This window comes from Cataglyphis hispanica, chromosome 14 (assembly GCF_021464435.1).
Source record: "Cataglyphis hispanica isolate Lineage 1 chromosome 14, ULB_Chis1_1.0, whole genome shotgun sequence".
NCBI lineage: Eukaryota > Metazoa > Arthropoda > Insecta > Hymenoptera > Formicidae > Cataglyphis > Cataglyphis hispanica.
In genome coordinates, this window is record NC_065967.1 from 304,880 (window position 1) to 328,890 (window position 24,011).

At 29.8% G+C, this 24,011-nt stretch overlaps 5 protein-coding genes across 16 annotated transcripts; 3 read left to right on the forward strand and 2 right to left on the reverse strand.

The window, feature by feature from the left end:
• The first annotated feature begins 96 nt into the window (after positions 1-96).
• LOC126854866 (40S ribosomal protein SA) lies at positions 97-2,622 on the forward strand. The gene is made up of 6 exons (XM_050601984.1): positions 97-168; positions 904-1,066; positions 1,140-1,351; positions 1,573-1,860; positions 2,074-2,301; positions 2,472-2,622. The coding sequence occupies exons 2-6, from the start codon at positions 934-936 to the stop codon at positions 2,547-2,549; spliced, it is 939 nt and encodes a 312-aa protein (XP_050457941.1). The 5' UTR covers positions 97-168; positions 904-933; the 3' UTR covers positions 2,550-2,622.
• A 1,542-nt stretch (positions 2,623-4,164) lies between these two features.
• On the reverse strand, positions 4,165-12,018 carry LOC126854761 (piwi-like protein Siwi). Its single transcript, XM_050601774.1, has 11 exons — positions 11,784-12,018; positions 10,400-10,558; positions 9,524-9,623; positions 9,011-9,142; positions 8,510-8,718; positions 8,229-8,417; positions 7,978-8,148; positions 7,486-7,765; positions 6,959-7,311; positions 6,074-6,482; positions 4,165-5,731 (listed from the first exon to the last, which is right to left on the reverse strand). The coding sequence occupies exons 2-11, from the start codon at positions 10,544-10,546 to the stop codon at positions 5,088-5,090; spliced, it is 2,634 nt and encodes an 877-aa protein (XP_050457731.1). The 5' UTR covers positions 10,547-10,558; positions 11,784-12,018; the 3' UTR covers positions 4,165-5,087.
• A 256-nt stretch (positions 12,019-12,274) lies between these two features.
• Positions 12,275-17,161, forward strand: LOC126854762 (ankyrin repeat and LEM domain-containing protein 2 homolog). Of its 9 annotated transcripts, none has more exons than XM_050601784.1 (12): positions 12,277-12,407; positions 12,805-12,894; positions 13,727-13,870; positions 14,063-14,391; positions 14,545-14,859; positions 14,932-15,084; positions 15,256-15,470; positions 15,792-15,930; positions 16,009-16,162; positions 16,297-16,402; positions 16,484-16,612; positions 16,718-17,161. In XM_050601784.1, the coding sequence occupies exons 3-12, from the start codon at positions 13,747-13,749 to the stop codon at positions 16,764-16,766; spliced, it is 1,713 nt and encodes a 570-aa protein (XP_050457741.1). In that variant the 5' UTR covers positions 12,277-12,407; positions 12,805-12,894; positions 13,727-13,746; the 3' UTR covers positions 16,767-17,161. The 9 variants fall into 9 exon arrangements, with proteins under 9 accessions (XP_050457740.1, XP_050457741.1, XP_050457736.1 ...); XM_050601779.1 differs by lacking the exon at positions 12,805-12,894 and adding an exon at positions 13,365-13,604 and having other exon boundaries at positions 12,279-12,407; XM_050601780.1 differs by lacking the exons at positions 12,277-12,407; positions 12,805-12,894 and adding exons at positions 13,046-13,137; positions 13,365-13,604.
• A 231-nt stretch (positions 17,162-17,392) lies between these two features.
• Positions 17,393-20,139, reverse strand: LOC126854763 (clathrin light chain). Of its 3 annotated transcripts, none has more exons than XM_050601785.1 (7): positions 19,958-20,139; positions 19,359-19,518; positions 19,076-19,198; positions 18,911-19,000; positions 18,708-18,819; positions 18,282-18,293; positions 17,393-17,624 (listed from the first exon to the last, which is right to left on the reverse strand). In XM_050601785.1, exons 2-7 carry the CDS (start codon positions 19,513-19,515, stop codon positions 17,441-17,443), a joined length of 678 nt encoding a protein of 225 aa, XP_050457742.1. In that variant the 5' UTR covers positions 19,516-19,518; positions 19,958-20,139; the 3' UTR covers positions 17,393-17,440. The 3 variants fall into 3 exon arrangements, with proteins under 3 accessions (XP_050457742.1, XP_050457743.1, XP_050457744.1); XM_050601786.1 differs by having other exon boundaries at positions 20,002-20,133; XM_050601787.1 differs by lacking the exon at positions 18,282-18,293 and having other exon boundaries at positions 19,958-20,136.
• Positions 20,140-20,678: 539 nt separating this feature from the next.
• LOC126854340 (N-acetylglucosamine-6-phosphate deacetylase) lies at positions 20,679-23,913 on the forward strand. 2 transcript variants are annotated; one of them, XM_050600943.1, is made up of 8 exons: positions 20,679-20,929; positions 21,046-21,209; positions 21,506-21,780; positions 21,854-21,983; positions 22,162-22,250; positions 22,333-22,477; positions 22,563-22,739; positions 22,870-23,913. In XM_050600943.1, exons 1-8 carry the CDS (start codon positions 20,925-20,927, stop codon positions 23,073-23,075), a joined length of 1,191 nt encoding a protein of 396 aa, XP_050456900.1. In that variant the 5' UTR covers positions 20,679-20,924; the 3' UTR covers positions 23,076-23,913. The 2 variants fall into 2 exon arrangements, with proteins under 2 accessions (XP_050456900.1, XP_050456898.1); XM_050600941.1 differs by having other exon boundaries at positions 20,679-21,209.
• Positions 23,914-24,011: the final 98 nt, after the last annotated feature.

The window sequence follows — 24,011 nt, forward strand, 5'->3', positions numbered from 1 at the left end:
TTTGTTTGAAATTAAATACAACTGATTTTTTTTAGAAGCTACTCTTTTTCATATTCGTTCATCTCGTTTAAAAGTAACAGCTATTTTGATCATACAGTCGTTCGCGTGTAAACGTATGGCGTATCTAACTTCCTTTCCCATTGAGGTCTCCTAGTGGCATCGTATAACGTAAGGCTTGTTACATTTTTATCTAATTTTTTATACTTTCCGCGTAAAAAATTAGGCAAAATAGATCCATTACAAGTATGAGCGTTCCGAAAATTTTATTTTAATTTAAATTTCAATTGGGATAATTATTTTTAGTAGCCGGTTTGTAAAATGTATATTCGATTGCACGTGGCATGTTTTTTAATTTTTAAATTGTGTTGTATATATAATTCTATGGTACATTTTTTAAACATATGTTTTTGAATAAGAGAAAGCAATTAATTAACAAATTTGATTCGATATATTAATTCTTGTGTAATTAAAATATAATAGATTGATATATCGTTTGATTCTGAGGTTATGTATCTACTTATCTACTTTTTTCCAGATTTAATAGTCTTATTCATTGCATTAACTTTTGTGAAATCAATACACTATTGAATTTTATCATTTTTGTATATAACTTAATTGCATATAAAGATATAGCTGAGTTATATATATAATCAATTTTTATAGTTATATTTTAATCATTTTTTTTTATAAAAATCATAATTAAACTTTTCAACAATTGCTTTTTTTCTTTGCAAAATAAAAGTAGTTTGAAGAGAATATATTTTAATACATACATTTAATAAAAAATATATTTTAACATAAAATGTATCAAGTAATTCAGAAAATTTAATTTTGTTTTTGAATGGACACAGAATTGTACAAACTTTTTCAGTTAGATATTATAAGTACAAACCTTTATTTCAGGTTGACTCGTAATTCAACCAAAACGTTAAAATGTCAGGAGGTTTAGATGTATTAGCTCTTAAAGAGGACGATGTTACCAAGATGTTGGCTGCTGGTACTCATCTGGGTGCTGAGAACGTCAACTTCCAGATGGAACAGTACGTCTATAAGAAGAGAGTTGATGGCAAGTTATTCAAGTATCTCAAACATTATTTTAATACCTTATATTTTTATATCATATATTTCTATAAATGTAGGTGCTGGTGTAAATGTCATCAATCTACGTCACACCTGGGAGAAGTTACTGCTCGCGGCTCGTGCCATCGTCGCCATCGAGCATCCTAGCGAGGTTTTCGTCATCAGTTGCCGTCATTCGGGTCAAAGAGCTGTGCTGAAATTTGCAGCTCATACTGGCGCCACCCCCATCGCTGGACGGTTCACTCCTGGCGCATTTACTAATCAGATCCAGGTGAAAAAATATAGCGAATGAACGAATGTTTTATTTAATTTTATGTTACTTTATACCTATATTGCATCAAAAACAGATTAGGAATGATGAAACATTCTGTTCCAGAATCAATACTTGTTGGCTTTTTTTGGCTTAATCTTTTCTGATTTTCTTTCATTGATGTCAGATATTTTGAAGAAAAATAAATTGAATGCATGTCCTAGTAGTTTTTTTTCTTTTAGGCTGCTTTCCGTGAACCACGTCTGCTGATCGTCACAGATCCATCGACCGATCATCAACCCATCACTGAAGCCAGTTATGTGAATATCCCGGTCATCGCTTTCTGCAACACTGATTCGCCGCTGCGCTTCGTGGACATTGCGATTCCGTGCAATACTAAAAGTCTGCATACTGTTGGTTTGATGTGGTGGCTGCTCGCAAGGGAGGTACTTCGGTTGAGAGGATCTATCCCGCGCGAAACCAAATGGGATGTGGTAGTCGATCTCTTCTTTTACAGAGATCCTGAAGAGGTTCGTACACAATTTTATTGCTTTTTTCTCCTCTTTTCTTCCATTTTTTCAAATTTACCATAATGATGAGAAACAATAAAAAAATCCAGAAACAAATCTCTGTTGGTTTTTTGTGGCTTAATCTTTTCTGACAGAAGGTAAAAAGAAAAAAGTCTTGCTGCATTTATCGGATCAAGGTAATCGATGTCATATGCGAAATTCTTTTCTTTCTAGGCGGAGAAGGAGGAACAAGCCGCAAAGGAGATCGCGCCGGCGAAGGAATTCACGGGTCCGGTAGAGACGGCCCCTGCTGCGGAACCCGGCTGGGTGAACGAAGTAGAATCGACCACCGTGGCTACCGAGAATTGGGCCGACGACGTAGCACCTCCGGCAGCCGCTGCTATTCCCCCTGCAGCTGGCACCGCACAGCCATTCCAACCAAGCGGTGACTGGGCCGCGCAGGTAAGATATTCACTTCAGATATCTATTTCTCCCGTTTATTAAATTTAAATTATGATCTTATAATATTTCTGCATGATTTGTAATGAAATCGACATTCCCTTGATACACACACACATAATTATATTAATGATATGATAATGATTATCAATTGGTGTTTTACTTGTTTCTAGCCTCCAGAGGAATGGTCGACACCTGTGGCAACCGCCGCTACTCAAAGCTGGGGAGGTGCAAGCAGCGAAAAATGGTAATCTCGCACATGCCGACATCTTGAGAACAATGCATACTTTGTACAATGTCTGTAACAAGACCCATTGAAACGAATTCTAATCACTTGTTTTTTTATTTTATATTTTGTCCTAAGCCCTACATCCTGTATTTCTTCGCAATTCTTATGATGTTTGAACATTCCATCATTGCAATTATGTCCTATAATTAATTATAGGATAACTTCGGAAGACACTTTTATTATGAACTTAAAAGTGAGATAGTTTTCAAATGTCTCGAGTCTGCAGATTAACAATTATTTAAGAAAGTATTCTAAAACAATTACCTAACATGCGCTATAATATACTTTTTTACAAATTTTAAATATACATTGCATACATATTATTTTTTTTAAATTATGTATACTCCGTCCAGCAAGAAAATCACGGTCTACGCATAGGCGAATAAAGTGAGGGGAGCATGGTGCGCTACTCGGTAACGTCAATGTAAATATAGTACACTCGGGCCTATATATAATTTCAATATGATATAAAAAATCGTAATATATTTAAATTATACAGATTAATGTTCATGATTTACGAGATAATAAATAATAATAGCATAGAAATTTTTATATATGCAAAAATTTTATAAACACTTCGCTGCCAGAAAAAAAAGCAATACAGCGATGAAGGGCTTTCTAAGCGTTTCGTGGACGGAAACTCCAATGGAGTTAATCCGTAAAATCCGTGATTATTCGCAGTAGTCCGCTGGATGGAGTATACATGTATACATAAATAGAATCAAATATCAAAAAATTTAAAATTATAAAATATAAACATATTTTAATATCACATTTAAAAATGAAATGTGTATATATATATATATATATATATATATATATATATATATATATATACACTCTTTACAGCATTACTTTTTTAACAATGTGTTTTATAGTCTAATTTTAACGAAACATTTTTCAATTAAACAATAGAATAATGGAATTATAATATTCTTCGTTGGTGCCATCAAAAATAATCTTTATTAGTAGATTATTAAAAAATAATGAGAATATATATTTCTATCAATTTTAATCAAATTACATTACAAATCAAATTACTTTGCAATCAAAGAAAATATTTTATAAATGTAACTTCGCAAATAAAAAGTCTTAAAATTTATATGTTACTTATAATAATTAACATAATATGTTTTTATTTCGCCTTAATTTGAATGCAATTCTATCGCATACAAGCAAAAAAATATATAAATATATATTCATTTTTAAAATCGATGATTATAGTAGCATACGAAAAGTACGGAATGACACTCTTGGTAACAGTGTTATCACAATAAGCTTCAGAAAAGTCTTACTGACAAGTCTTACTGACTATGAATGTAAAATCCTGAGATATACCTAATATCTTGCTATATATTAAATTATAAATTTTTTCACATATCAATCGTTTGCATTTGATAATATAATATTGGTAAGATATTAAACATTTTATTTTATATATATATATATATATATATATATATATATTTTATATTTATATAATGTATATATATGTGTGTTTTATATATATATATATATATATATATATATTACTATAAATATAAAACACAATATAATTATAATTTATTGTAACATTATTTATGTTATCCAGGGTGTCTATTCAAATCCTGTAAAAAATTTCTTTGAAAATTTTCTAATCTACCAGATATTTTTGTTCAAAATTCTAGCTAAAGAGAATATTTTTAACATTTTTTGTCATGCAATTTTCTAAAATAATTTTTATTGTAGGCGTTTTCTAATGCTTTTCAAACGAAAAGATTTAAACCGCTCTATCTGCACATTACGAGTGAAGCGATTATTATAGAGCAGTGTGTGTGTGTGTGTGTGTGTTTCAGATATAAAAAAAATCTCTGAGAATGTTCTATGTTTTTCTAGAAAAATAAACACCCTGTTATACTAAATATTTCGTTTTCAAATTCATAAATTAATAGCTCATTATCAAAAGAGACTGAGAATTTAGAGACTGGAAATGTAAGATATGTTAAACATATAATTATAATGTAATAAAAAATTATTTAAAAAATAATGTGAAAAAAATTTTCACATAATTTTACCAATTTATACTATTGATGTTTTATATGTGAAGACTTCATAATTACAATTCATAATCCAGTTTTATCTCTTAAAAAATTAGGAAAGTCGAGGATTATTTGAAAAATTGAGACAACAAAAATCCTAACCGAAAATGTAAGTCTTGTCTATATTCTATCTTTTCTTTTTTAACTTTATTATTATTCTCTTAATAAATAAATCATCGTTCTTAATGTAGGATAATCTTTATAGATTTCTAATTTTTCTTATTTCTATTTCTCTACTTCTTTTGAAGTATTTTCTTCAGATAATCACAAAATTAAAAAAATAGTATATCCATAAGTAATTTGTATCTTAGATATATCAATAAAAACAAAATAAAAATAATATCTATAAGTACATATAAAATTAAAAGAATGAAATATGATAATATAAGTAATAAAAATAATGTTGAAACATAAGAGAGAAATTACAAGAAGTATAATGAATTTTGCAATTGCGAATCCGGGGATCGGTGAATGAATCTACTTACAAGAAACGCTAGTTTGTGAGCATAGTGACAGGGAGCCGGTACTCTAACAGTATTCGAGCAATTGTAGTACATATGGGTCAATTTGTATGTCATACGTTGTATCTTGTCTGCATCTAAACCGAGATTGTCATAGATTACACTGTACGAAGTGGGTGATATCGTGCCTTGTCTAATATGTTGCGACACGATGAAGAAGTCGTATTTGATTGGACTCGTGATAATATCGTCGACCACCGTGCCTGCCTCTGGATTGTCGTTATTGAAGAAGAATCGCGTGTTTAATCGTTTCGTCACAATTATAAACGCCATTTTGTATTTATTCGGGCCCCCGTATAACACGTCAAGAGATTTTCTTATTTGCACTACTTCGTGCTCCATCACCTGCGGTATCTGTCCATCGCCAACGCCATCGCGATAAACCACAATGCGTGATGGCAAAGCTTTGTTCGTTATATAGTAGGCCTGCGCGGCCTTACAAATGTTTTGAGAAAGATCGTTTGACAATTCCTCACCATTTGCATGTGCGTTCGTTGCACTGAAATATCTCGTCATACATTTGTCTAGGGTCGCTACCATAGCGCCTGCAATGACACACAAATCAATGTTTAGAAAAATTATAAAGTTATAAAGTCTCAATGTACATAATATATATTATAAATATTAAAAAAATTTTTTTTTTATTTCTTTCGATATGTAACATTTCCCATACATTAAGAAATATCGAAAATTATACGTGACGAAATTAAGACATGACAAAAATAAAAAATTCAAGAGTTAATCAAAAATTAAACTAATAAATCATAACACATAGCGAGTAAATAAATAAAGATATCCAAAAATTTAAAAAATTAGTATTATTGCAATTTTACGCAATAAAATACGAATTTCATAAAAAATTCTAAAGCTCGAGAATTCTCACTCACCAAAATCTTTACTTTTGACAGTTGTGTCATGACAAACGTCGAATCCAACGACCATCAGCCCTTCTAACGGAATATCTACGCACCATGGTGCTCCGCCTAATTTACAATTCATCTGTATTGCTATTTTCGTAGCAATAGACATGATATTTCTATGAGTCAAAGTTTTAATCAAGCAAACTTGCGATGGTATAGGTCGATCTACGCAGCACTTCTTCTTAATTGCAGAGTAGCGATCGCTGCGATTGTTCGATACCACACAAAATACCAATTGCGGTATTTTTTTGCTCAGAATTTGTTCTAGTGTTTCACTATATGTACCTGGTCTGTCATCGCGAATAATGTGTTCCTGCGGTTTTTCTACACAAAACGATATTCCTTTGGCTACTTTAATTAGAAGATTTATAAAATTCTGAAATAAAATATTCTAAATTAAAAACTACTTCCATACTATGTATATTAAATATAATATATGTTATATCTAAATTCACAATATCAATTTAATACAACTTAATATTCAATTATGTTTGTTTAAGAGATCAATGATTCTTCAAAATTTTTTTTCTGTTTTAAATTATTACATGTATGCAGTAATAATGATAGTGATAATAGTACTAGTAATAATGATAATATATATTTATATAAAAGAATAAAGGTAATAGTTGTACTATAAAAATATAAATAATAAAAACTATAATGGTTCCAATAGTTCCGAAAGTGAAAAGAAGAGAAGTATTAATATAAAAATAGACATTTTGCAATTATTTTTCAGGATTAAGAAACTTTTTACATGCATAAATTAAAATAAAAAAGACAAAAATATATAAGTAATTTATATACATATAATGTGAAAGCAAACATATATTGTAAATACAAATTTGTTATTACCGTTAGAACACTCTTATCTCTGTCCGCAATTATGATAATCCAATCGCGTAATTGTTTGGAAACTAAACAACTTTTAGTTTGCATCTCTTTCGACCAATCGCCCTTTGAAGTTGTAAGATATGAGTTTCCACCAAATCGAAGTTGCTCATTGGGTAGTACACGCGCAGGTATATCAAGTAACTTATTATCTAATTGCAAATTCCACTCAGAAAGTTCTTTTACTATCTTGTCTGTCCTGTGAAGTCTTTGATTAAAATTCATCAATTTCCCAATACGCGCTCTTGGACTGAGACGGGTGTGTGTAGCCACGCTTGCCATAAGCCTATAATTTTCTCTCATGAAATCAGTCAAACCTGTAAATTATAATATAAAAGAAATTGCAATTAGAAAATTAAATCAAAAACAGAAGATATAAATTTTCATAAATATTTATAACAAAAAAGCAACAGCATTGCCATTAAATTCGGAAATATAATAGTAAATATAAATTTCGGTAAAATTGCTGACAAGATAATGTAATGACACACCTGTCGCTCGACATAGTTCGGGTACCAAATAAACTCGTTCTGCTTCTGCAGCTTGTCGATCTCTTGTTTTAGATTTAGTTACAAGCATGGGTTGTCTCTGATTTTTTATGACTATTCCATATTTTTTTTTATAATAATCAATATATGTTATTTTGTCGCCATTTTTCAATGGGAATGAACTGGTAGGAGTTGTAGAAAAATCCACATCTTCGATGCGATATGTATTGTTGTTATAATGAGTAAGAACTACTGTACCAATCACAGTATTAACAAAATTTTCCTACACACATAAACATTATTTTTGCAATAAAATTGAAAAATATAAAAACATGATTATTGTATGCACATAATTTTAATAAAATTAAAAGTCAAATAGCAACAATAAAAAAAAGATAATTTCAATAAATACTTTAATATATAATTTTTCATTAAATCTTTTTTTGTGCAAAAATTTATAGTAAAATCTAAGTTTTAAAATAAAGTCTAACTTACTCTGTATCGTTGTCTATCTTCTTGATAGCAGGAATTCAGGATATCCACCAAGGTGTCTAACCGCATAACTTTGCTTGTTATTTCGGCGCACATTAATATATCATGTTCGTGTTGACGAATAGATGTCACATATCCTGGCCATAATTCCAATTGATATTCCGGCAAGGTAATCTGCATTTAAGCGATTATATTGCATTGATTATTTCTCCAGTGTTAAATAAAATGTTAATTACATCTAAAGTTATACTCACTCTACTTTCAGGATCAAAATAATTGCGGCCAACCAATTTTAATTGCATAAACTCGTAACATTTTCTCATAATAATATTAAAAAATTGGATATAATGGATATCTCCCACCAGCATATCACCAACAAGACGAACAGTGATCGTTATATGTTGCTCATCCGATTGTCGAGTTGATGTCAATATTAACTTTTCCTAAATAATGTATCGATTATTACTTATAAAAATGAAGAAGAATCCCATTCGAAACGACATCCAGAAAAATATACTTAGCATACAGATATTACCTCAGGCAATCGATGACTTGTGTACATTACAGTTCCATCAAAGATGTACGGACCAATACGCTTATGATGCAGTTTAAGCAAACCTTTACGCACTGCTGTGCGATCCTCTTCGGGCGCGAAATCGACGTGATACTGGTGAATGGCCCAATCAGTCGCCTTAAGTAACTTAAAGTAATTTGTTTGTAACATTACCCCCCTGCCGGATGTTCCTAAAAATCGTATTTAAATAAATAAATAAATAAATAAATAAATAAAAAACTTTTTAAGTAAAACGAAAATATCATTAAGATTGAGAGAACAGAGTACTCTAAAAAATTAATGTACTTAAAAAAATAATGTTAAAAAATTTGTCAAAGAAAATCTGCAGGAAAATTGTAATATAATGTGAGAAAAAATATATAAATACACACACACACACACACACACACACACACACACACACACACACACACACACACACACACACACACACACACACACACACACATTGTTATTGCTCACCCTTTTTCTCTTTTATATGGCTCGGCTTTGTAACAAAAATATCCGCAGGTAAAATTCTCTTGCCGCGAGCACATCCTCTTCCACCTGATACAACAGGTGCAGGACCACTGGCTGCATCTCCACTGCCACTGCCTGCAAAGATATTAATATCAATATCTCAATTAATATCGAAAAAGAACATGTTTAAATTTAATTAAATTTTCAAATATTTTCTAAAAAATTTTGTTTATATTCTAAAAATATCTGAAGTGATAAATAATATTCAGAGAATGATGTGTGCCACATGTAGAAAACTACACATATACTTCTTACATCGAAAAATTGGATTTGTGCAATGTTGTCAAAAATGTACACATCAATACAATTTTTACATATGACAGTGTGTTTGTCATCAATTTCATGTCCAAAAGAAGTGCCAAAGAATATCTGAGAATTTATCATATAACTAATGCAAACTGCATTTATTATACATTTGTATTATAGATCTGAAAATAATAATATAATAAAACGAACCAGACTGAATTCCCATTCTTTCAAAGCCTCTGCCTAATTGTCCAACTGCTGCGCTATCACCTTTCTCACCAATGTGCTTTTGACCGCGTCCACCAGTGCTCTGTTACAAAATTTACTCTCATCATCAATTGCAATAAATACAATGCTATTTCTAGGGAACATAATCAGCATATCAATGCAATGTATTTAGATTACTTATTAAATATAATAATACATAATATATAATAACTAACAAACTTAATAAATAAAATGCTAAATTTGAAAATAAGCTTACAATAAATTTACTGCTTAAATTTTGATCAATTAATCAATAAAGCACTAATACAAATGATACATTTTCAAAGGCAAATAATACAAATAAATTTCAATTTCTACAAGAAGCATATAATTACAAATGACATTTTTTCCATTACCAACCTTTGTCATGCCATTTTAAATCTGTGTCTTGCTTTGTACAAAAAACTTTGCAAAGAATAAAAGAAAATACATTAGTATAATATGTAATTATGTACATTAGTATATGTAATAGATATAGAAACATATTTATTGAATGAAACATAATTCTCTAAATTAATCATATTAATATTTTTATATTAGCAAATATGTATGACTCAAATCTATAAAATATTTATCTATAAAATTTTTGCCATAAAAAATATATATATAAATTAATATTATTATATAATTTAAATTTGGCAGCAACACTTCATACAAGAATTGAATATGAAAATGCCAACTATCTTTAAATATAATTAGTTATTCATGACTTGGGGAAAAAAAAATGTTATCTTTAATATAAATCTCTTCATTGCTATAATTATAAAATTTCATTGTAATATAATTATACATTAATATTTGATAATAAATATTATTTACCGTAGAGGCTTGCGCAGCAGGTTGTCCCGGTCTGCGAACAGCCCCACTACTCGATACTTGAGCATGAGGAAGTTGCTGTTCTTGCTGCAAAGTACCTGTACGCTGTTGTATGGCTCTCCCACGACTTCCTCTTCCCCTTTGCGACATTTTTGTCTAAATCTGGAATATTAAAATATTATTAAATGATATCAACAAAAGAAAGATATATAACAATTTATCAAAAAAAAAAAAAAATGTGTCCATATATTTTATATAAAATTAAATATAAATATATAAAAATATATAAGATGTATACACAATAATATTATATATATATCAATAATCTGAAATATTTAATATTACATTTTTTCCCTTTTACAGATCAAAATATAATTCATATATTTAACATCTATATGGTTTATGAATTTCTCTTTCTTCTAAATATATATTACTATAATAATTAGTATAATAAAATTTTTTATCAGATATATTAACGCGTTGAATATTTATCTTTAATTCTGGTATTACAATAATAGTATTACGACCAGAAGAATCATGTTGACACTCGTCCAAACATGTATATAATACGTAAACAAATCGCGACGAAGACTCGAAACGTGATGAAAAAAACGGCAATAAAAAAAATTTCTTCGCAGTATATGACGAGAGAAATCATATTAAAAAGAGACAAACTTTTAAAGTAATTTCATTGAATTTTTATTATAAAATAAAGGAACAATCGCGCATCATAAAAAGGTATATTTATTGCATCCAGATGATGTTACATTCATTGAAATCTATGGTTTCCAGCCCGAAAGTGTCCGCCTTTGTGTACTACTGTCTTGTGTCCTTTTTTTTTACCCCGGAATCGTGTCGTCATGCGATAAAAATGACAAATTGAAGATATCGGGTCTCGTACCCCAACAAAATTCAATAAAGTAAAGAATTGAAATTAGAAACCCTCTCACGGCGCGAAAGTCTCGTTTTTCTTCAATCTCAAAAAATTAGTCACGCCCTTTCGAATATTGATAGTTCTTTCTTTTAGAAGTAATATGACCCGCTTGTCCCTTGTCTCTCAATGTTCGTTCAAAAACTTAGTTCTTCCAGGAATTTTCTACGATTTAACAATAAATGCTCAGTTTATATTTTCCGGCAATTTACCCTTCCGTTGTAATTCATCACTTAAATTAATTAATGAATAATACAAATAAATAATACAACTGAAGATTAAATACGTGCACTTATATTATTTCAATGATGTTATTTCGTACTTATTTGTTTAGGAAGAATATTTCATATATTGTTAGAAATTGTGGATATTGAATTATATTACATGATAAATGTGCACGAATAGTTTTGTAGCAGATAAAGAAAAAAAAAACATGAAGAATAAAGTAGATTTTACCTTTTTTCACCCTCTTATGTTCCAGCGAAATCAATCCTTTCTCGATTTACGATCTACGATCTACGACGTACTAATCCGTTTCGACAACTGAGTACTGAAACTAAACCGGCGGTCGACGGTATTAGTTAGCTAGGAAGAAAAGGAGGCAGCTCATAAGGCTTCGCTCTGATTGGTCAGTCCTTTGCGATCATGTGACCAACAACTAATGAGACGCAAAGCTGAGTAACACGTGGTTCTTGAAAAGCGCGGGCTCGACCACGATAACCGCTGAAAACGTAAAGTCGGACTAATTTTTCTTAAATACGAAGTTCGGTGATGTTATGATGATAAATCCGAATCAATCGAATATGGTATGCGATAAGAAAAGAACACGAGAGATTAGAAAAATACAATATTCAATTTAAAAACTTCAATTTAAAAAAGTATCTCAAGCGGCCAATAAGAGAGTTCGACTCGAATTACATCGACACCATGTGACTATGTCCTTTTTTTAGTATTAAAAAGTCCACGTGTCATCGTAAGAAAGGCGTTTTATTGCGCAGTATAGATTGTTACGTGAATATACTTTTTTTTTAACATTCTTATTAGATTTTCATGTGTACGCGTTACTACCTTCAGTAAAAAGTACTTATTATAGAGTATTTATTATAGATCACTTAGAAATAATAGCAGTTTGATAAATACATACATATTCACAAATATATATTACAAAGATAAATTCGATGTATAATATATACATATGTAACATTTCTATACGGTGAGCATAATGAAGACAAAAGAACAGAAAGACGAAATATTGAAGCTATGGTCTATTGTATTAGAAATGGAGCAGAATTGAATTAAAAAGTCAAGCAATTTTTTTTTTTTTTTAGAATTTCTCTGCGTCAGGTTTATTACTCGAATCTATTGCTTTTCTCTAAATTTTTAATAATAATAAAGAAGGCAAAAAAATTGATGATGTACATATAAAAATGTCAAATGCTTTGTTTGGATTTTGGATGCTCATATAATTTTCCTGTAGGAAGATTCTGGAAACATCCACACGATCACTGTTCTGATTGGTAAATCAAACGCTCCGAAATTTGTAACACCATGTAGGATGCAGAGATAGGTAACTGATACTCTCAGCTTATCGTTATTCATTATCTATGACATAGGGTCTGTTCGTTTTAGCTGAACTGGCTACACTAGTTCAGAGTTTATCTTTTTCTTTCCAATATGGAGAGACAAAGATAAACTCTGAATTAGTGCATCCAGTTCAGCTAAAACGAACAGACCCATAAGGGCCAATTTCACCACCTACGGTTAAGTTAACCGACGGTTAAAATCAGCAGGGTGGCAACAGAAAATAGAGGTGAATGAAAACCAAGCATTCTTATCATTTCAGTTGCCACCCTGCCATCAGTTAATCTAACCGAAGGTGGTGAAATTGGCCCTAAGATATATGATCATTTATGGTTAACTAGTTACACATGTATTTTACATATTTGATATTTTTGTATGTACATCATCAATTCCCCGTACTTCATTTCTTTTTTTCAATAAATTGTGGAAGGTATTGTCACGGAAGATTGTTTCTAGAATATTCTTACTCCTCGCGAAGTAACCGCGAATATTCGTCAAATTAGTACGAGATGAGAAACGATCGTGAACTGCGCCGGTTAGCACTTTGTTTTGTGACAACTGTCATCCTACGTTAAACATACGTGACGAAGCATCAAAGGTATCGTGTGATCTGATATCGATGTTTATTGTATACACCAAGCGAGCAGCGAACTGATTTGTTTACTGGCCGATACATCAAAGAAATATTATATATTTGTAAGAGAGAGTATATCATTAATATAAAGTATATCATTTATATAAAAATATAGAAATATACATACACAAGTTATATATAATATTATTTAAACATAATTTATACAGAATTGATAATTTTGAAGGGGAACAAGAAATATCCACAATGAATGAGAATGAAAATACAGAGAGACAACTTGCATGCAACACACGTTCCAATCTTTCAAATGAGATGCTATTCTATGCTGTGTATGTACCACCAGAATACAAAGATTGGTCGGATGAAGAAGGTAATTGATACAGCATTGATTTAAAATTATAATTTTTAAATCTTATAATTTTTTAGAGCAAAGCTCTTTTGTATAAATCTAAATAATGATTCTTTTAAAAAGGCAAAAGTTAATTTGCATTCCACAATTTTAATTATCATTATTATTAGTATTGTATTATTAAATGTTATTCTCTCTCTTTTTCTCTTGCAGAAGTTTTTCATGTTTACCTAGATATGCAGACTGCTTTAAAAGTAATAAAAAATTACAAGAAGGGTCGTTTGAAAATCTTTAAGAGTCATTCCGATGCTGTGGCATATGTAAAAACTGGATATGAACAATCTTTTGACAATTATTCTACAGTTTTACCTACCCTTCCTGCAACACAAGAAAAAACGAATAATTTTAAAGCACCAGAAACGCAGGAGCTTCAGGCCTTTAAACGATTAATTAAAAACGGAGATTTAGAATGTGTGAAGAAAACTGTATGGAAAAATCCGAGATATCTAATTAGTAGTGGAGATACACCTGCAATTTTACAGGCAAATATATTTACGATTACATTTTTAAATATGTGTATTGAAGTCAATTCACAATTATAATTATTTATGAAATTTTGTTAGAATTATTACTTAATTATTTGTATAGTAAATCTTTTATATTTTCTTATAGGAAACAACTCTGTTATGTTTTAGATGGGTATTCGCTATAATGCTCTGCATATAGCAGCAAACCAGAACAAGCCAGAGATGTGTGAATTTATATTGAATACTGTTGGAGATCCTAAGTTTATGCAATGGCATTACGGAGAAGAGGAATTGAAAAAAATGAATTTAGATCCTACACAGATTATACAGGATTTATACTTAAATACACCTGATAAAGGACTCAATGAAACTCCGTTGCATTTTGCTGTTAAATATGGTTATATAGATGTAGTTCGGGTTCTCGTCTCCTATTCTAAATGCATTAAAACTTTACCGAACAAATATAAACAACTGCCTGTAGATGTATGTTTTAAATTTATTGTTTGTTTAATGCTTTTCATCTTTATTATATATGTAATAATAATTTAATTTTAGATAATATGCAGCAGGAAACATCAAAAAGATGAAAATCTAAAACGTGAGATACGTATGCTGCTAGAAGATCAATTCTATGTACCTGTATTAAGAACAGAAGGCAATGCATGTCCACCTACCATTGGAGAACCATTCTCACCGACTAGACCACTTGTAAGTATAATTTGTATCATTATTAAGATCTGAAAGAATTACATATTGTTAATTTTCTAAAAAAATTGTTTATAGCATTTTTTATATTATAACATTTAACTTTATCATATATGTATTCTGTTTTGATGTGATTATGTGTCATGTATCATAGTGTATTTTTATTATTTTCAGAGTTTAAATAGAGATCCTATTAGTCCTCGTGTAGAAGTAAAGGCATTTGCAGGTCCAATGACTAAGTCTCAGGCAGTAGAATTCCGGAAAAAATGGAAAACACCACCACGCGTTACCCCTAAAAAAGGACAGGGTGACGCATTCAGTATTGGAAACAGTCCTAGTTTAGCTCTGAGACTGCAAGATATGGAAAAAGGATTAGAACGTGTTGGAAGGTATAAGTATATAAATTAAATTTAAAAATTATTAATGATTATTACTATTTTTGATGTTGATATTACTTGTGTAATATGTATCTGTGAGAAATATTTTTTGAAAAACTCTATGTAGAATTGATAATTATTTTATAATTATTATTTAATAATTTTGATATAATTTATGTATCATTTAATGATATTCTCCCCTCTGTTCAATTAAATACAGTTTCTTTCTCTTTATAAATCTTATTTATTATAATAAATAAATTGTTTCTTTTATAATTTTTCTATTAATATTTCTATATATGTAATATATATATAATATATATATTTTTTTAGAGATCTTGCTCAGGAATGTCATGTGCCTTGGAAGGAATACTGGTCGTTCTTAAAAGATTTCGCCGATTTTCGAAGTGACGAAGGATTGATAAAACTCGAAAATTATTTGGAGCAAAGATTTAAGCTACTTTACTCTAAAGTATAAAGACACATCAAATAACTTTTGTTCATTCTTGCAATGCTTATACAATAATTTTTTTAACATTTATTTTTTCAGAGAAATCAGACTTGTAACTCGGGGTGGCATACAAATGTGTCAGCAAATTGTCAACAAATATCACAAATATTTGTTAATGAAATAGAAGGTTTATGTGATAAATTGCGCTTGTGCTCATTAGTTACTGAAGATGATAAAACCGAAAATGATACAGGTCTCTTTTTTCTCATATTTTTTGTGATATAATATTCCATTATATGTAATATATATATAATACAATATTTCTTTATTAACAATGATTTTATTATAATAAATATTAATACTAATCATTTAATTTCCATTTCATAGATAGCTCAGAATTTTTCACACCTCCATCTTCACCAGAACTTATTGAGGATGATTCCGATGATGATATGGAGAATGCTGAAGAAGGTCCTGTAATATTTATCGAAGGGTAAACAACTATTTTTCATTATTATAATACAAAAATATATATCATTTAAACAAACATTCTGCATAGTCAATATTTTTTTAGATCTTCACCAACAAAATTAGACCATGCTGTCTACAATGCACTTTCGTCCACAATTTATCCTGATACATACCCTTATATTTATCGTTGGCGGCACGATATGCAGCTAGTTATAAAACGTGATCCATATAGGTATATTAGGCCTCTTTAAATTTTAATATATATATATTCTTTTAATTTTATTAATAATAATAATAAAATAGCATGCATTTTATGTTAATTTTTTTCTATTTGCAGATTTAATGATATGAAATTGCTCAGGAAAAAATTGTTTGCAAATAATTAAATAAAAAAGAAAATACATCGACAATCTGGATTGCTGAACTTTGGATTAACAGCTAACTTTGGCTTCTTCCTAAATTACAATCCTGTATAACATAAGAAAAGAAAATTAGTTCACCTTGAATAAGAGCTAAGTAATTGACTATTGAGAAAGTTTTAACTACATTAAGGATGCTCATAAAACTGTATAAACCTTTTTTTATATAATGTTGTTGCATAAACTCTCTCTACATTGTAGATAAAAGTTAAGAGAAAAAGGATATATATTTTGAGATGTTTTTACAAAAGACTTGTAACTTGGTAACTTTCGCGATGAAATATTTAAAACTTTTATCATATATTTCTGTCTAATGTTCGTTTTCTTCACAGTTACAATAAATATTGATTACTGATCACAAATATGTTTACTGATTTCCTTGTGAGTCTCCCTTTGTTATATCTTATATCGAAAATACATATGTTGCTCATGTTTTTCATCATTATTGATGTATTTGTTATCAATAATTTTTTATTATACATAATATAATATTACATATTTTATACTTTTTTTAACAGAACATTAATGAGTTTTCCTTTTCGTTAATATCGCACCGTAATCACACGATGCATGTATTATTATTTTTTTAATCATTTTTTTTGTTATAATTCATATCTTTAATGTCTAATAGCTCCTTCACTTTAATTAGCGTTAAGAGGTATGGGCGGTGTCTGTTTTAACTGCAAGATAATTGAACGCATCCGAGAGACATCCTTGGAAGTGCGGGACGATTTTGGGTTAAATTCACAAAGCTTGGCGATGCGTTCCCACTCGGTGCCCGGTTCAACCTCATCCGCCTCTGCAACGAATTGCTTCTCCGCGTTCCTATTCGAGAAAGAATGTGCATTAGATCAATGCCAAATCACATATCACATCAGTTAGTAATACAATGAAACGAAAAATTAAGTGATATGTATATTTTATTCGCATATCTCGGTTTATTTTGAAAAAAAAAAAAGAAAAATATATAAATTTGTATACTTATAAAGAATATGCTTAAATGATGTGGCAAATATGTAACATATACAGATATTGGACTCAAGCCAAATTATTTATCACTGTTCTTTTATAACTTTCATGTTTAATTGATTCAACAATTCATTTCTTGTTTTTTTGCTCAATTCATATGAAAATATAGTTTTTGATGTGATTGTGAGATGATTGATAAACATTCAAGGATTAACAAATACATTTAGATATATGTATCAATATATGCATATTTCAAATATTGTAAAGCAAAGATAATCTTGAGAATAATTTCATCAAACAATGTTGTTTAGCGCAATCTTGTATAATAATGTATTAAAAAGCGATGTTGCGATAATTAAGAAAGAAAAAGAGAGATAATTGTGCTTTTATGTTCCTGATTCACATTCTGAACAATCAGTGTCGGAATACTCAAAGTTGTGAAAGCAAATTGTTATAATGCATAAATCATGATGCAATGCATGTTTTCATGCAGATAAAGATATTTTAACTTACTTGGCCGACTCCCTAAGAAGCGAAATAAAAATAATATAATTATATATATATTCTAAATATTTAAAAGTTATTTATAGTATATTGAATTAATCATTGATATTAAATGCATTAATTATAATATAAGAATACTTATTATCATTTTTTATATATATATATATATATATATATATATATATATATATATATATATATATATATATAAAACTTATATCAGATCTGAAAAAATTTTTTTCTATGTTATTTTTTAATGTAAATATCCTATTATAGATAAAACTTTCCTGCTATATAATTATATAGTTTGTGATGGGCGCTAGTAGCCAATAATTAATAACCACATTTGATTTCAGTTTTAGTTTGCTAGTTTTTTGCGAAATAGACATATATCAGAAAATAAAAGATAAAAAAATAAAAGAATAGTAAATCTACCTGTTAGTAGTTTTCGTCTTATTAATGGCTTCTGCATGATGTTTATACCATTCTTCTAACTCTTTTTTCGCGGCTTCTCTCCATTCTTCCTTTTTCTTCTCCTCTTCCGCATCTGAAAAATTTCCATGCAATGTTATTCGTGTTGTTTCTCAGAAAATAATTATAACATAACATTTTGATATTTGATATTTTTATTTTAATACCTTTTTGCTCAAGACGTGCTTTTTGTTCTTCCCTCCATTTTTTAATCTTTTCAGGTTCTTCTTTGACTGGTGCAATTACAGGTGCTGGTTCTGTATATATAAGAATCCAATTGTGAAATTATGTTTAAGGTGCAATTAAAACAAGATTTAAAAATATTTTGATACCTGTCACTGTTGGTAATGCTTGTGCCTCAGTTGACTGACTGATGGTATCTACAATTTCAAAACTGCCTTCAGCATCGCCACCTGGGCCAACTTTTAAATTTCCGAATTTTCCAGACAGATCATCTACGAGACATGATTTATACTTATAGTGTTTGCATATAAATAAATAAACAATATATTTTGACATATAATTAAATTTTATATATATATTTCCTACTGTACATAAAAACTGGATGAAAAAAATTTCGTGCTTAATATTCTTTATATATTAGGTTCTATTTACCATCGGTTTGTCCTGCTGCTGCCGCTGCAGCCAAAGTCACAGCCATTGGAGTAATCTCATCCTCTAAACCAGCTAGTTGATCCTGCTCCCTTGCCAGAAATTCTGCCGCTGGATCTACTTCCGGCTCATTGACAAAATTGTCGCCAAACGCGTCCATTATCTGACAGAGATCGGAAGAATTGATTATTTAAATAAAAATTTGATATTTTTATCAATAAATTAAAGATGATATAGATATATATCATAATATCTCCTAGCAGTAATAAGTAAATATCCTGTAGTATTATATTTCTTCTTTTTCATAAATTATATACAATTTGCATCGCAAATTAATGTTTTTGTTCTACACGATAGATTATTTCAAATAGAAGTCGTTAGAGCTAAGATGTATATTTAGCACAAACTACATTTTAAAAAATTCTCTAAATAATTAAGTTAAAATTTATAACAATAAATAAAATAAATAATACAAATATATAATATATGAGAGATGAAATATATATGATATATGTCTCTCGGAAGAAGTTAAACGTCAGCGACGTCAATTTGACATTTGAGGTTAATCGAATCGCGCTAATCTTTAATCAAGTTCAATATACCGTTTATAGTCCGAAAAAGTGTATTCTCCCTGCAGGGCACTCACTTCGTACAAGTACGATTCTTGTCCGGAAAAAACTACGGAATGTACATACGACTTGTCGCTATCTAAGTGAAGGGAATGAAACACCTCCTTTTCCGATTTATTCTAGCCAGCTTTTCTTTCTCTCTCTTTTTCTCTATCGCTCTCTCTCTGCCCTCTCTGGTAAACGTCAATCGTAAATCATATGTATATGGCTGCGGTCGGGAAGATGCTAGAAATGCTTCGAAGCATTTGATTGACCAATCAGGACAAAAAGAGCAAAGATTTCTTTATTCTGATTGGTTAATGTAATGCTTCGAAGCATTTCTAGCGTCTTCCCGACCGCAGCCTATAAGTCGATATCGATATCGATACGCACGCACCGTATGTTATGTTTGTGACACATATAAAGAGGTCGCTACAAATGCGCAGCCAACTTCAGACTAAAGAATGAATAAATATTTACAGATTAAAATATATCCCATAATTATTGTGGGGAAAGATATATATTCATTAAAAAAAATGATAAATGATAACACGAAACTATGTAAAAAGGAAAAACAATGCGAATGAAAATAAATTGGGCTTTTTCAGCGAAACATTTGGATATGGCGCCAATATTCTTAACTAGTGAATCTCGAATTAGGTCACATTCTATGTTCTATGCTGTCGATTTCACATCTAGGTTAATCATAGTTGAAGATATAGATCATATACCCCGTGGGCGTGGGACCGTGTCTATGCCTAGACGCGGCCGGCATTTATGTTTACATGGCACAGCTGATCGAGCTTTTCAACCATTAATTTTGTCAATTTGTTTATTGGGATGGATCTATCGTTAAAGACGCACGTCATCGCGATTTCACCCCCACCAATCGCCATTTTAAATGACTCGAATGTTAGATAGCAACCGTGGTGTTGATATGCATAATTGATAATTGTCGATAATGCCGTGCGTATACAGATAAGGCCCTTATTTATAAAATTACGTTGGCTCGCAATTATTATTCGCCATACGAATATGCTGCGACGCGATATGGGGGTCCTAAAGCAATTCTGTAACTGCAGAATCCTGCGCAACAGCAGAATTCAGACGGAGGATTTATGGGTGCGTGATGGAAGGATTATGAATCCGGAGAGGATCTTTTACGATGAAAAGATCAAGCCAGATGTTAGGATAGATTGCGGCGGCGCTCTAATTTCACCGGGATACATAGATGTACAGATCAACGGTATTTAATTTTTTTAAATGTTATTTTTTCTTGTTTAATAAAAAAATCAGTAAGTTTATCACGCATAAATTAAATTTTTAAATGCAAAATTTAATCTACGAAATGTAAATTGCGAGTCACGGAAACAGAAAAAGAATTGTGAGTAGAGGAAAATAAATTCTATCATGATACAAAAGTGAAAAGTTTGTCTCTCTTCTCACTTTCTAATTATTATAAAATTAATGCAATAACATCTCTAACATCTAATAAGAATCATGTACTTTATAAATAAATGAATAAATTTATATTTGTATTAGGAGGATTTGGCATAGACTTCTCTTTCAATGTTGACAATGTGGAAGAGGGCATTGATAAAGTAGCAAAGGGATTGCTAACACATGGAGTAACATCTTTTTGTCCTACTTTGGTAACATCTCCAAGTGAGGTATATCACAAAGTATTACCAAGAATAAAAAAACGAAATGGTGGTAGCCATGGTGCTTCTGTACTGGGTGTTCATATAGAAGGGCCATTTATTAGCCCAAATAAAAAAGGTGCTCATCCAGAGCGTTATATTAAAAAATTTGATCAGGTAACAATCTGTCCCGATTTATATTCAGAATATGGTAATTCATATATTTTTTAATAACTATATTGCATTTCAGGGATTTAAATCAGTTATTGATATGTATGGAGATCTAGACAATGTATGTTTATTTACATTAGCACCTGAAATTCCAAATGCCATACTTGTTATTGAAGAGTTATGTAGAAGAAATATCAAAGTATCTCTTGGTAAGACAAATATCTCTCTCTAATATTTCAGCAATGAAGTATTTATTATGCCATATATAAATATTTAATATATCTTCTAGAGATATATTTTCAATATAAAAGTTACAAAAAATTAAGAGATTTTTGTGAAGTTTCCTTTTAGCATAATTTATATGTTACATGTATTTATGTATTTTAGGACATTCCATAGCGAATTTAAATGAAGGAGAAGAGGCAGTTAAACATGGAGCATCATTTATTACTCATTTGTTCAATGCTATGTTACCTGTAAGTTAAAATATAAAGTTCCATATAATCGTTTTTTATATTTTAGAAGTATCTCATATAAAAGTTTTTAAATTTCATTTAGTTTCATCATAGAGATCCAGGATTAGTTGGTCTTTTAACGTCCGATAAAATTCCACCTGGAAGAATTGTTCATTTTGGCATAATCTCCGATGGCATTCACACTCATCCGGCGGCGTTGCGGATCGCTCATAGAACGCATCCGGAAGGTTTATACTTGATCATTATATGTATATGTACACTTGCCCCATAATACAATGACAATTTTTGTGAGATAATTAAACGGTTTTTAAGGTCTTGTACTTGTAACAGACGCGATATCAGCGTTGGGTTTGGAGGAGGGAATCCATCAGCTAGGACAATTCAAGATAGAGATACGTAAAGGATGCGCTTATATCGCTGGAACGGATACTATGTGTGGTAGCATAACCGAGATGTCCAAATGTGTGAGACACTTTAAAGACGCTACAGGTAAATTAAAAACTATAATAATCAAATAATAATATTAAAACATAATAATCGAATAATAATTAATAAAACAAATATAATTAATTATGCAATGTGTGTGTACAACATTTGATGATATAATTGCTTCGTGTAGATTGCACAATAGTTGAAGCCTTGGAAGCGGCGACTTTGCATCCCGCGAGAAGCCTCGGTATCGATTCTTACAAAGGTATTCTTAATTTTGGAGCCGATGCCGATTTTATATTACTAGACGAAAAGTTGGAGCTCCTATCGACATGGATTTCGGGAGAATGCGTTTATGAGAAGATTCCTGGTAGTACAAAACAACTGGAAGCGTAAACGTAAGTAGATACAAATAAGAAATCAGTTGTATAAAACAACTGGATATCCTATAATTCGGTCAGTGTACATAAATTAACAGTGACAGACCGATTATAATAATGTTATAATGAATAAGCCTTAAACTTCAGATAATAGCTTTTGTATGTTACACTGAGATTTTACTACATTTATACTTATATAAATATATTAATTATAGTTTTATGTCTTTATGCTTGAAAAGAGATTATTTATAGAAAAAAAAAAGATAAAATACTACATAAAATTTGAAGATTTAATTTTTTTTTAATATTGCCTCATATGTGAAATCTAAATTTATTTAGATTTCTAAATTTAAAGACACTATATGATGAGTATAAATATATTTTACTAAATGAAGGATATTAGAAAAGTTATATTTTCATATGCTCTTTTCTACTTAAGATGTAAATATGTAACAATAAATGTATTGTTTTTTAATTTATAAATTTATTTAGAGCTTCTCTATACTCCCCTTTGCATTCTTGGCAAGATTTTCTTTAACTATATTAGTTTTTGCTTTACTTGTTATATCCTACAGGGTATACAGATGTCAAATAACATAGTTTTAATGATTTAATACTACAAAGATATTTTTACAGAATTAAAGAATGATTAGGAATTGCCGCACTACATTAAATTAATCTTAAAGTCTCATTATGTATACTTAAAAGTTTTATATTAATGTACATAAGGCTTCTTTTATATGAATTGAAATGCATTGAATAAAATGCTACTTAAAAGAAAGAAAAATATTAAATTTTCTGAACAATATTCAAATTTTCACATCATATATATATATATATATATATATATATATATATATATATATATATATACGTTGCATTGCATTTAATATTTGCTTATAAAGATTTTAAATTTTGTTTAAATTGTGTTTTGTGTTGTATATTAGTATAA

Excerpts from the sequence above, each read along its gene's own strand:
- LOC126854866 (XM_050601984.1), top strand. The coding sequence starts at position 934 with ATGTCAGGAGGTTTAGATGTATTAGCTCTTAAAGAGGACGATGTTACC. Across the intron at positions 1,067-1,139 it reads CTATAAGAAGAGAGTTGATG|GTGCTGGTGTAAATGTCATC; the intron begins GCAAGTTATTCA and ends CTATAAATGTAG. Across the intron at positions 1,352-1,572 it reads CATTTACTAATCAGATCCAG|GCTGCTTTCCGTGAACCACG; the intron begins GTGAAAAAATAT and ends TTTTTCTTTTAG.
- LOC126854763 (XM_050601785.1), bottom strand. The coding sequence starts at position 19,515 with ATGGACGCGTTTGGCGACAATTTTGTCAATGAGCCGGAAGTAGATCCA. Across the intron at positions 19,199-19,358 it reads AGCAGCAGGACAAACCGATG|ATGATCTGTCTGGAAAATTC; the intron begins GTAAATAGAACC and ends CATGTCTCGTAG. Across the intron at positions 19,001-19,075 it reads AGCATTACCAACAGTGACAG|AACCAGCACCTGTAATTGCA; the intron begins GTATCAAAATAT and ends TTATATATACAG.
- LOC126854762 (XM_050601783.1), top strand. The coding sequence starts at position 13,747 with ATGAATGAGAATGAAAATACAGAGAGACAACTTGCATGCAACACACGT. Across the intron at positions 16,163-16,296 it reads TAAAACCGAAAATGATACAG|ATAGCTCAGAATTTTTCACA; the intron begins GTCTCTTTTTTC and ends TCCATTTCATAG. Across the intron at positions 16,613-16,717 it reads ATAAAACGTGATCCATATAG|ATTTAATGATATGAAATTGC; the intron begins GTATATTAGGCC and ends TTCTATTTGCAG.
- LOC126854761 (XM_050601774.1), bottom strand. The coding sequence starts at position 10,546 with ATGTCGCAAAGGGGAAGAGGAAGTCGTGGGAGAGCCATACAACAGCGT. Across the intron at positions 9,624-10,399 it reads CTGCTGCGCAAGCCTCTACG|AGCACTGGTGGACGCGGTCA; the intron begins GTAAATAATATT and ends ATTTTGTAACAG. Across the intron at positions 6,483-6,958 it reads GAGATAAGAGTGTTCTAACG|AATTTTATAAATCTTCTAAT; the intron begins GTAATAACAAAT and ends ATTTTATTTCAG.
- LOC126854340 (XM_050600941.1), top strand. The coding sequence starts at position 20,999 with ATGCTGCGACGCGATATGGGGGTCCTAAAGCAATTCTGTAACTGCAGA. Across the intron at positions 22,251-22,332 it reads TGTTCAATGCTATGTTACCT|TTTCATCATAGAGATCCAGG; the intron begins GTAAGTTAAAAT and ends AATTTCATTTAG. Across the intron at positions 22,740-22,869 it reads ACACTTTAAAGACGCTACAG|ATTGCACAATAGTTGAAGCC; the intron begins GTAAATTAAAAA and ends TGCTTCGTGTAG.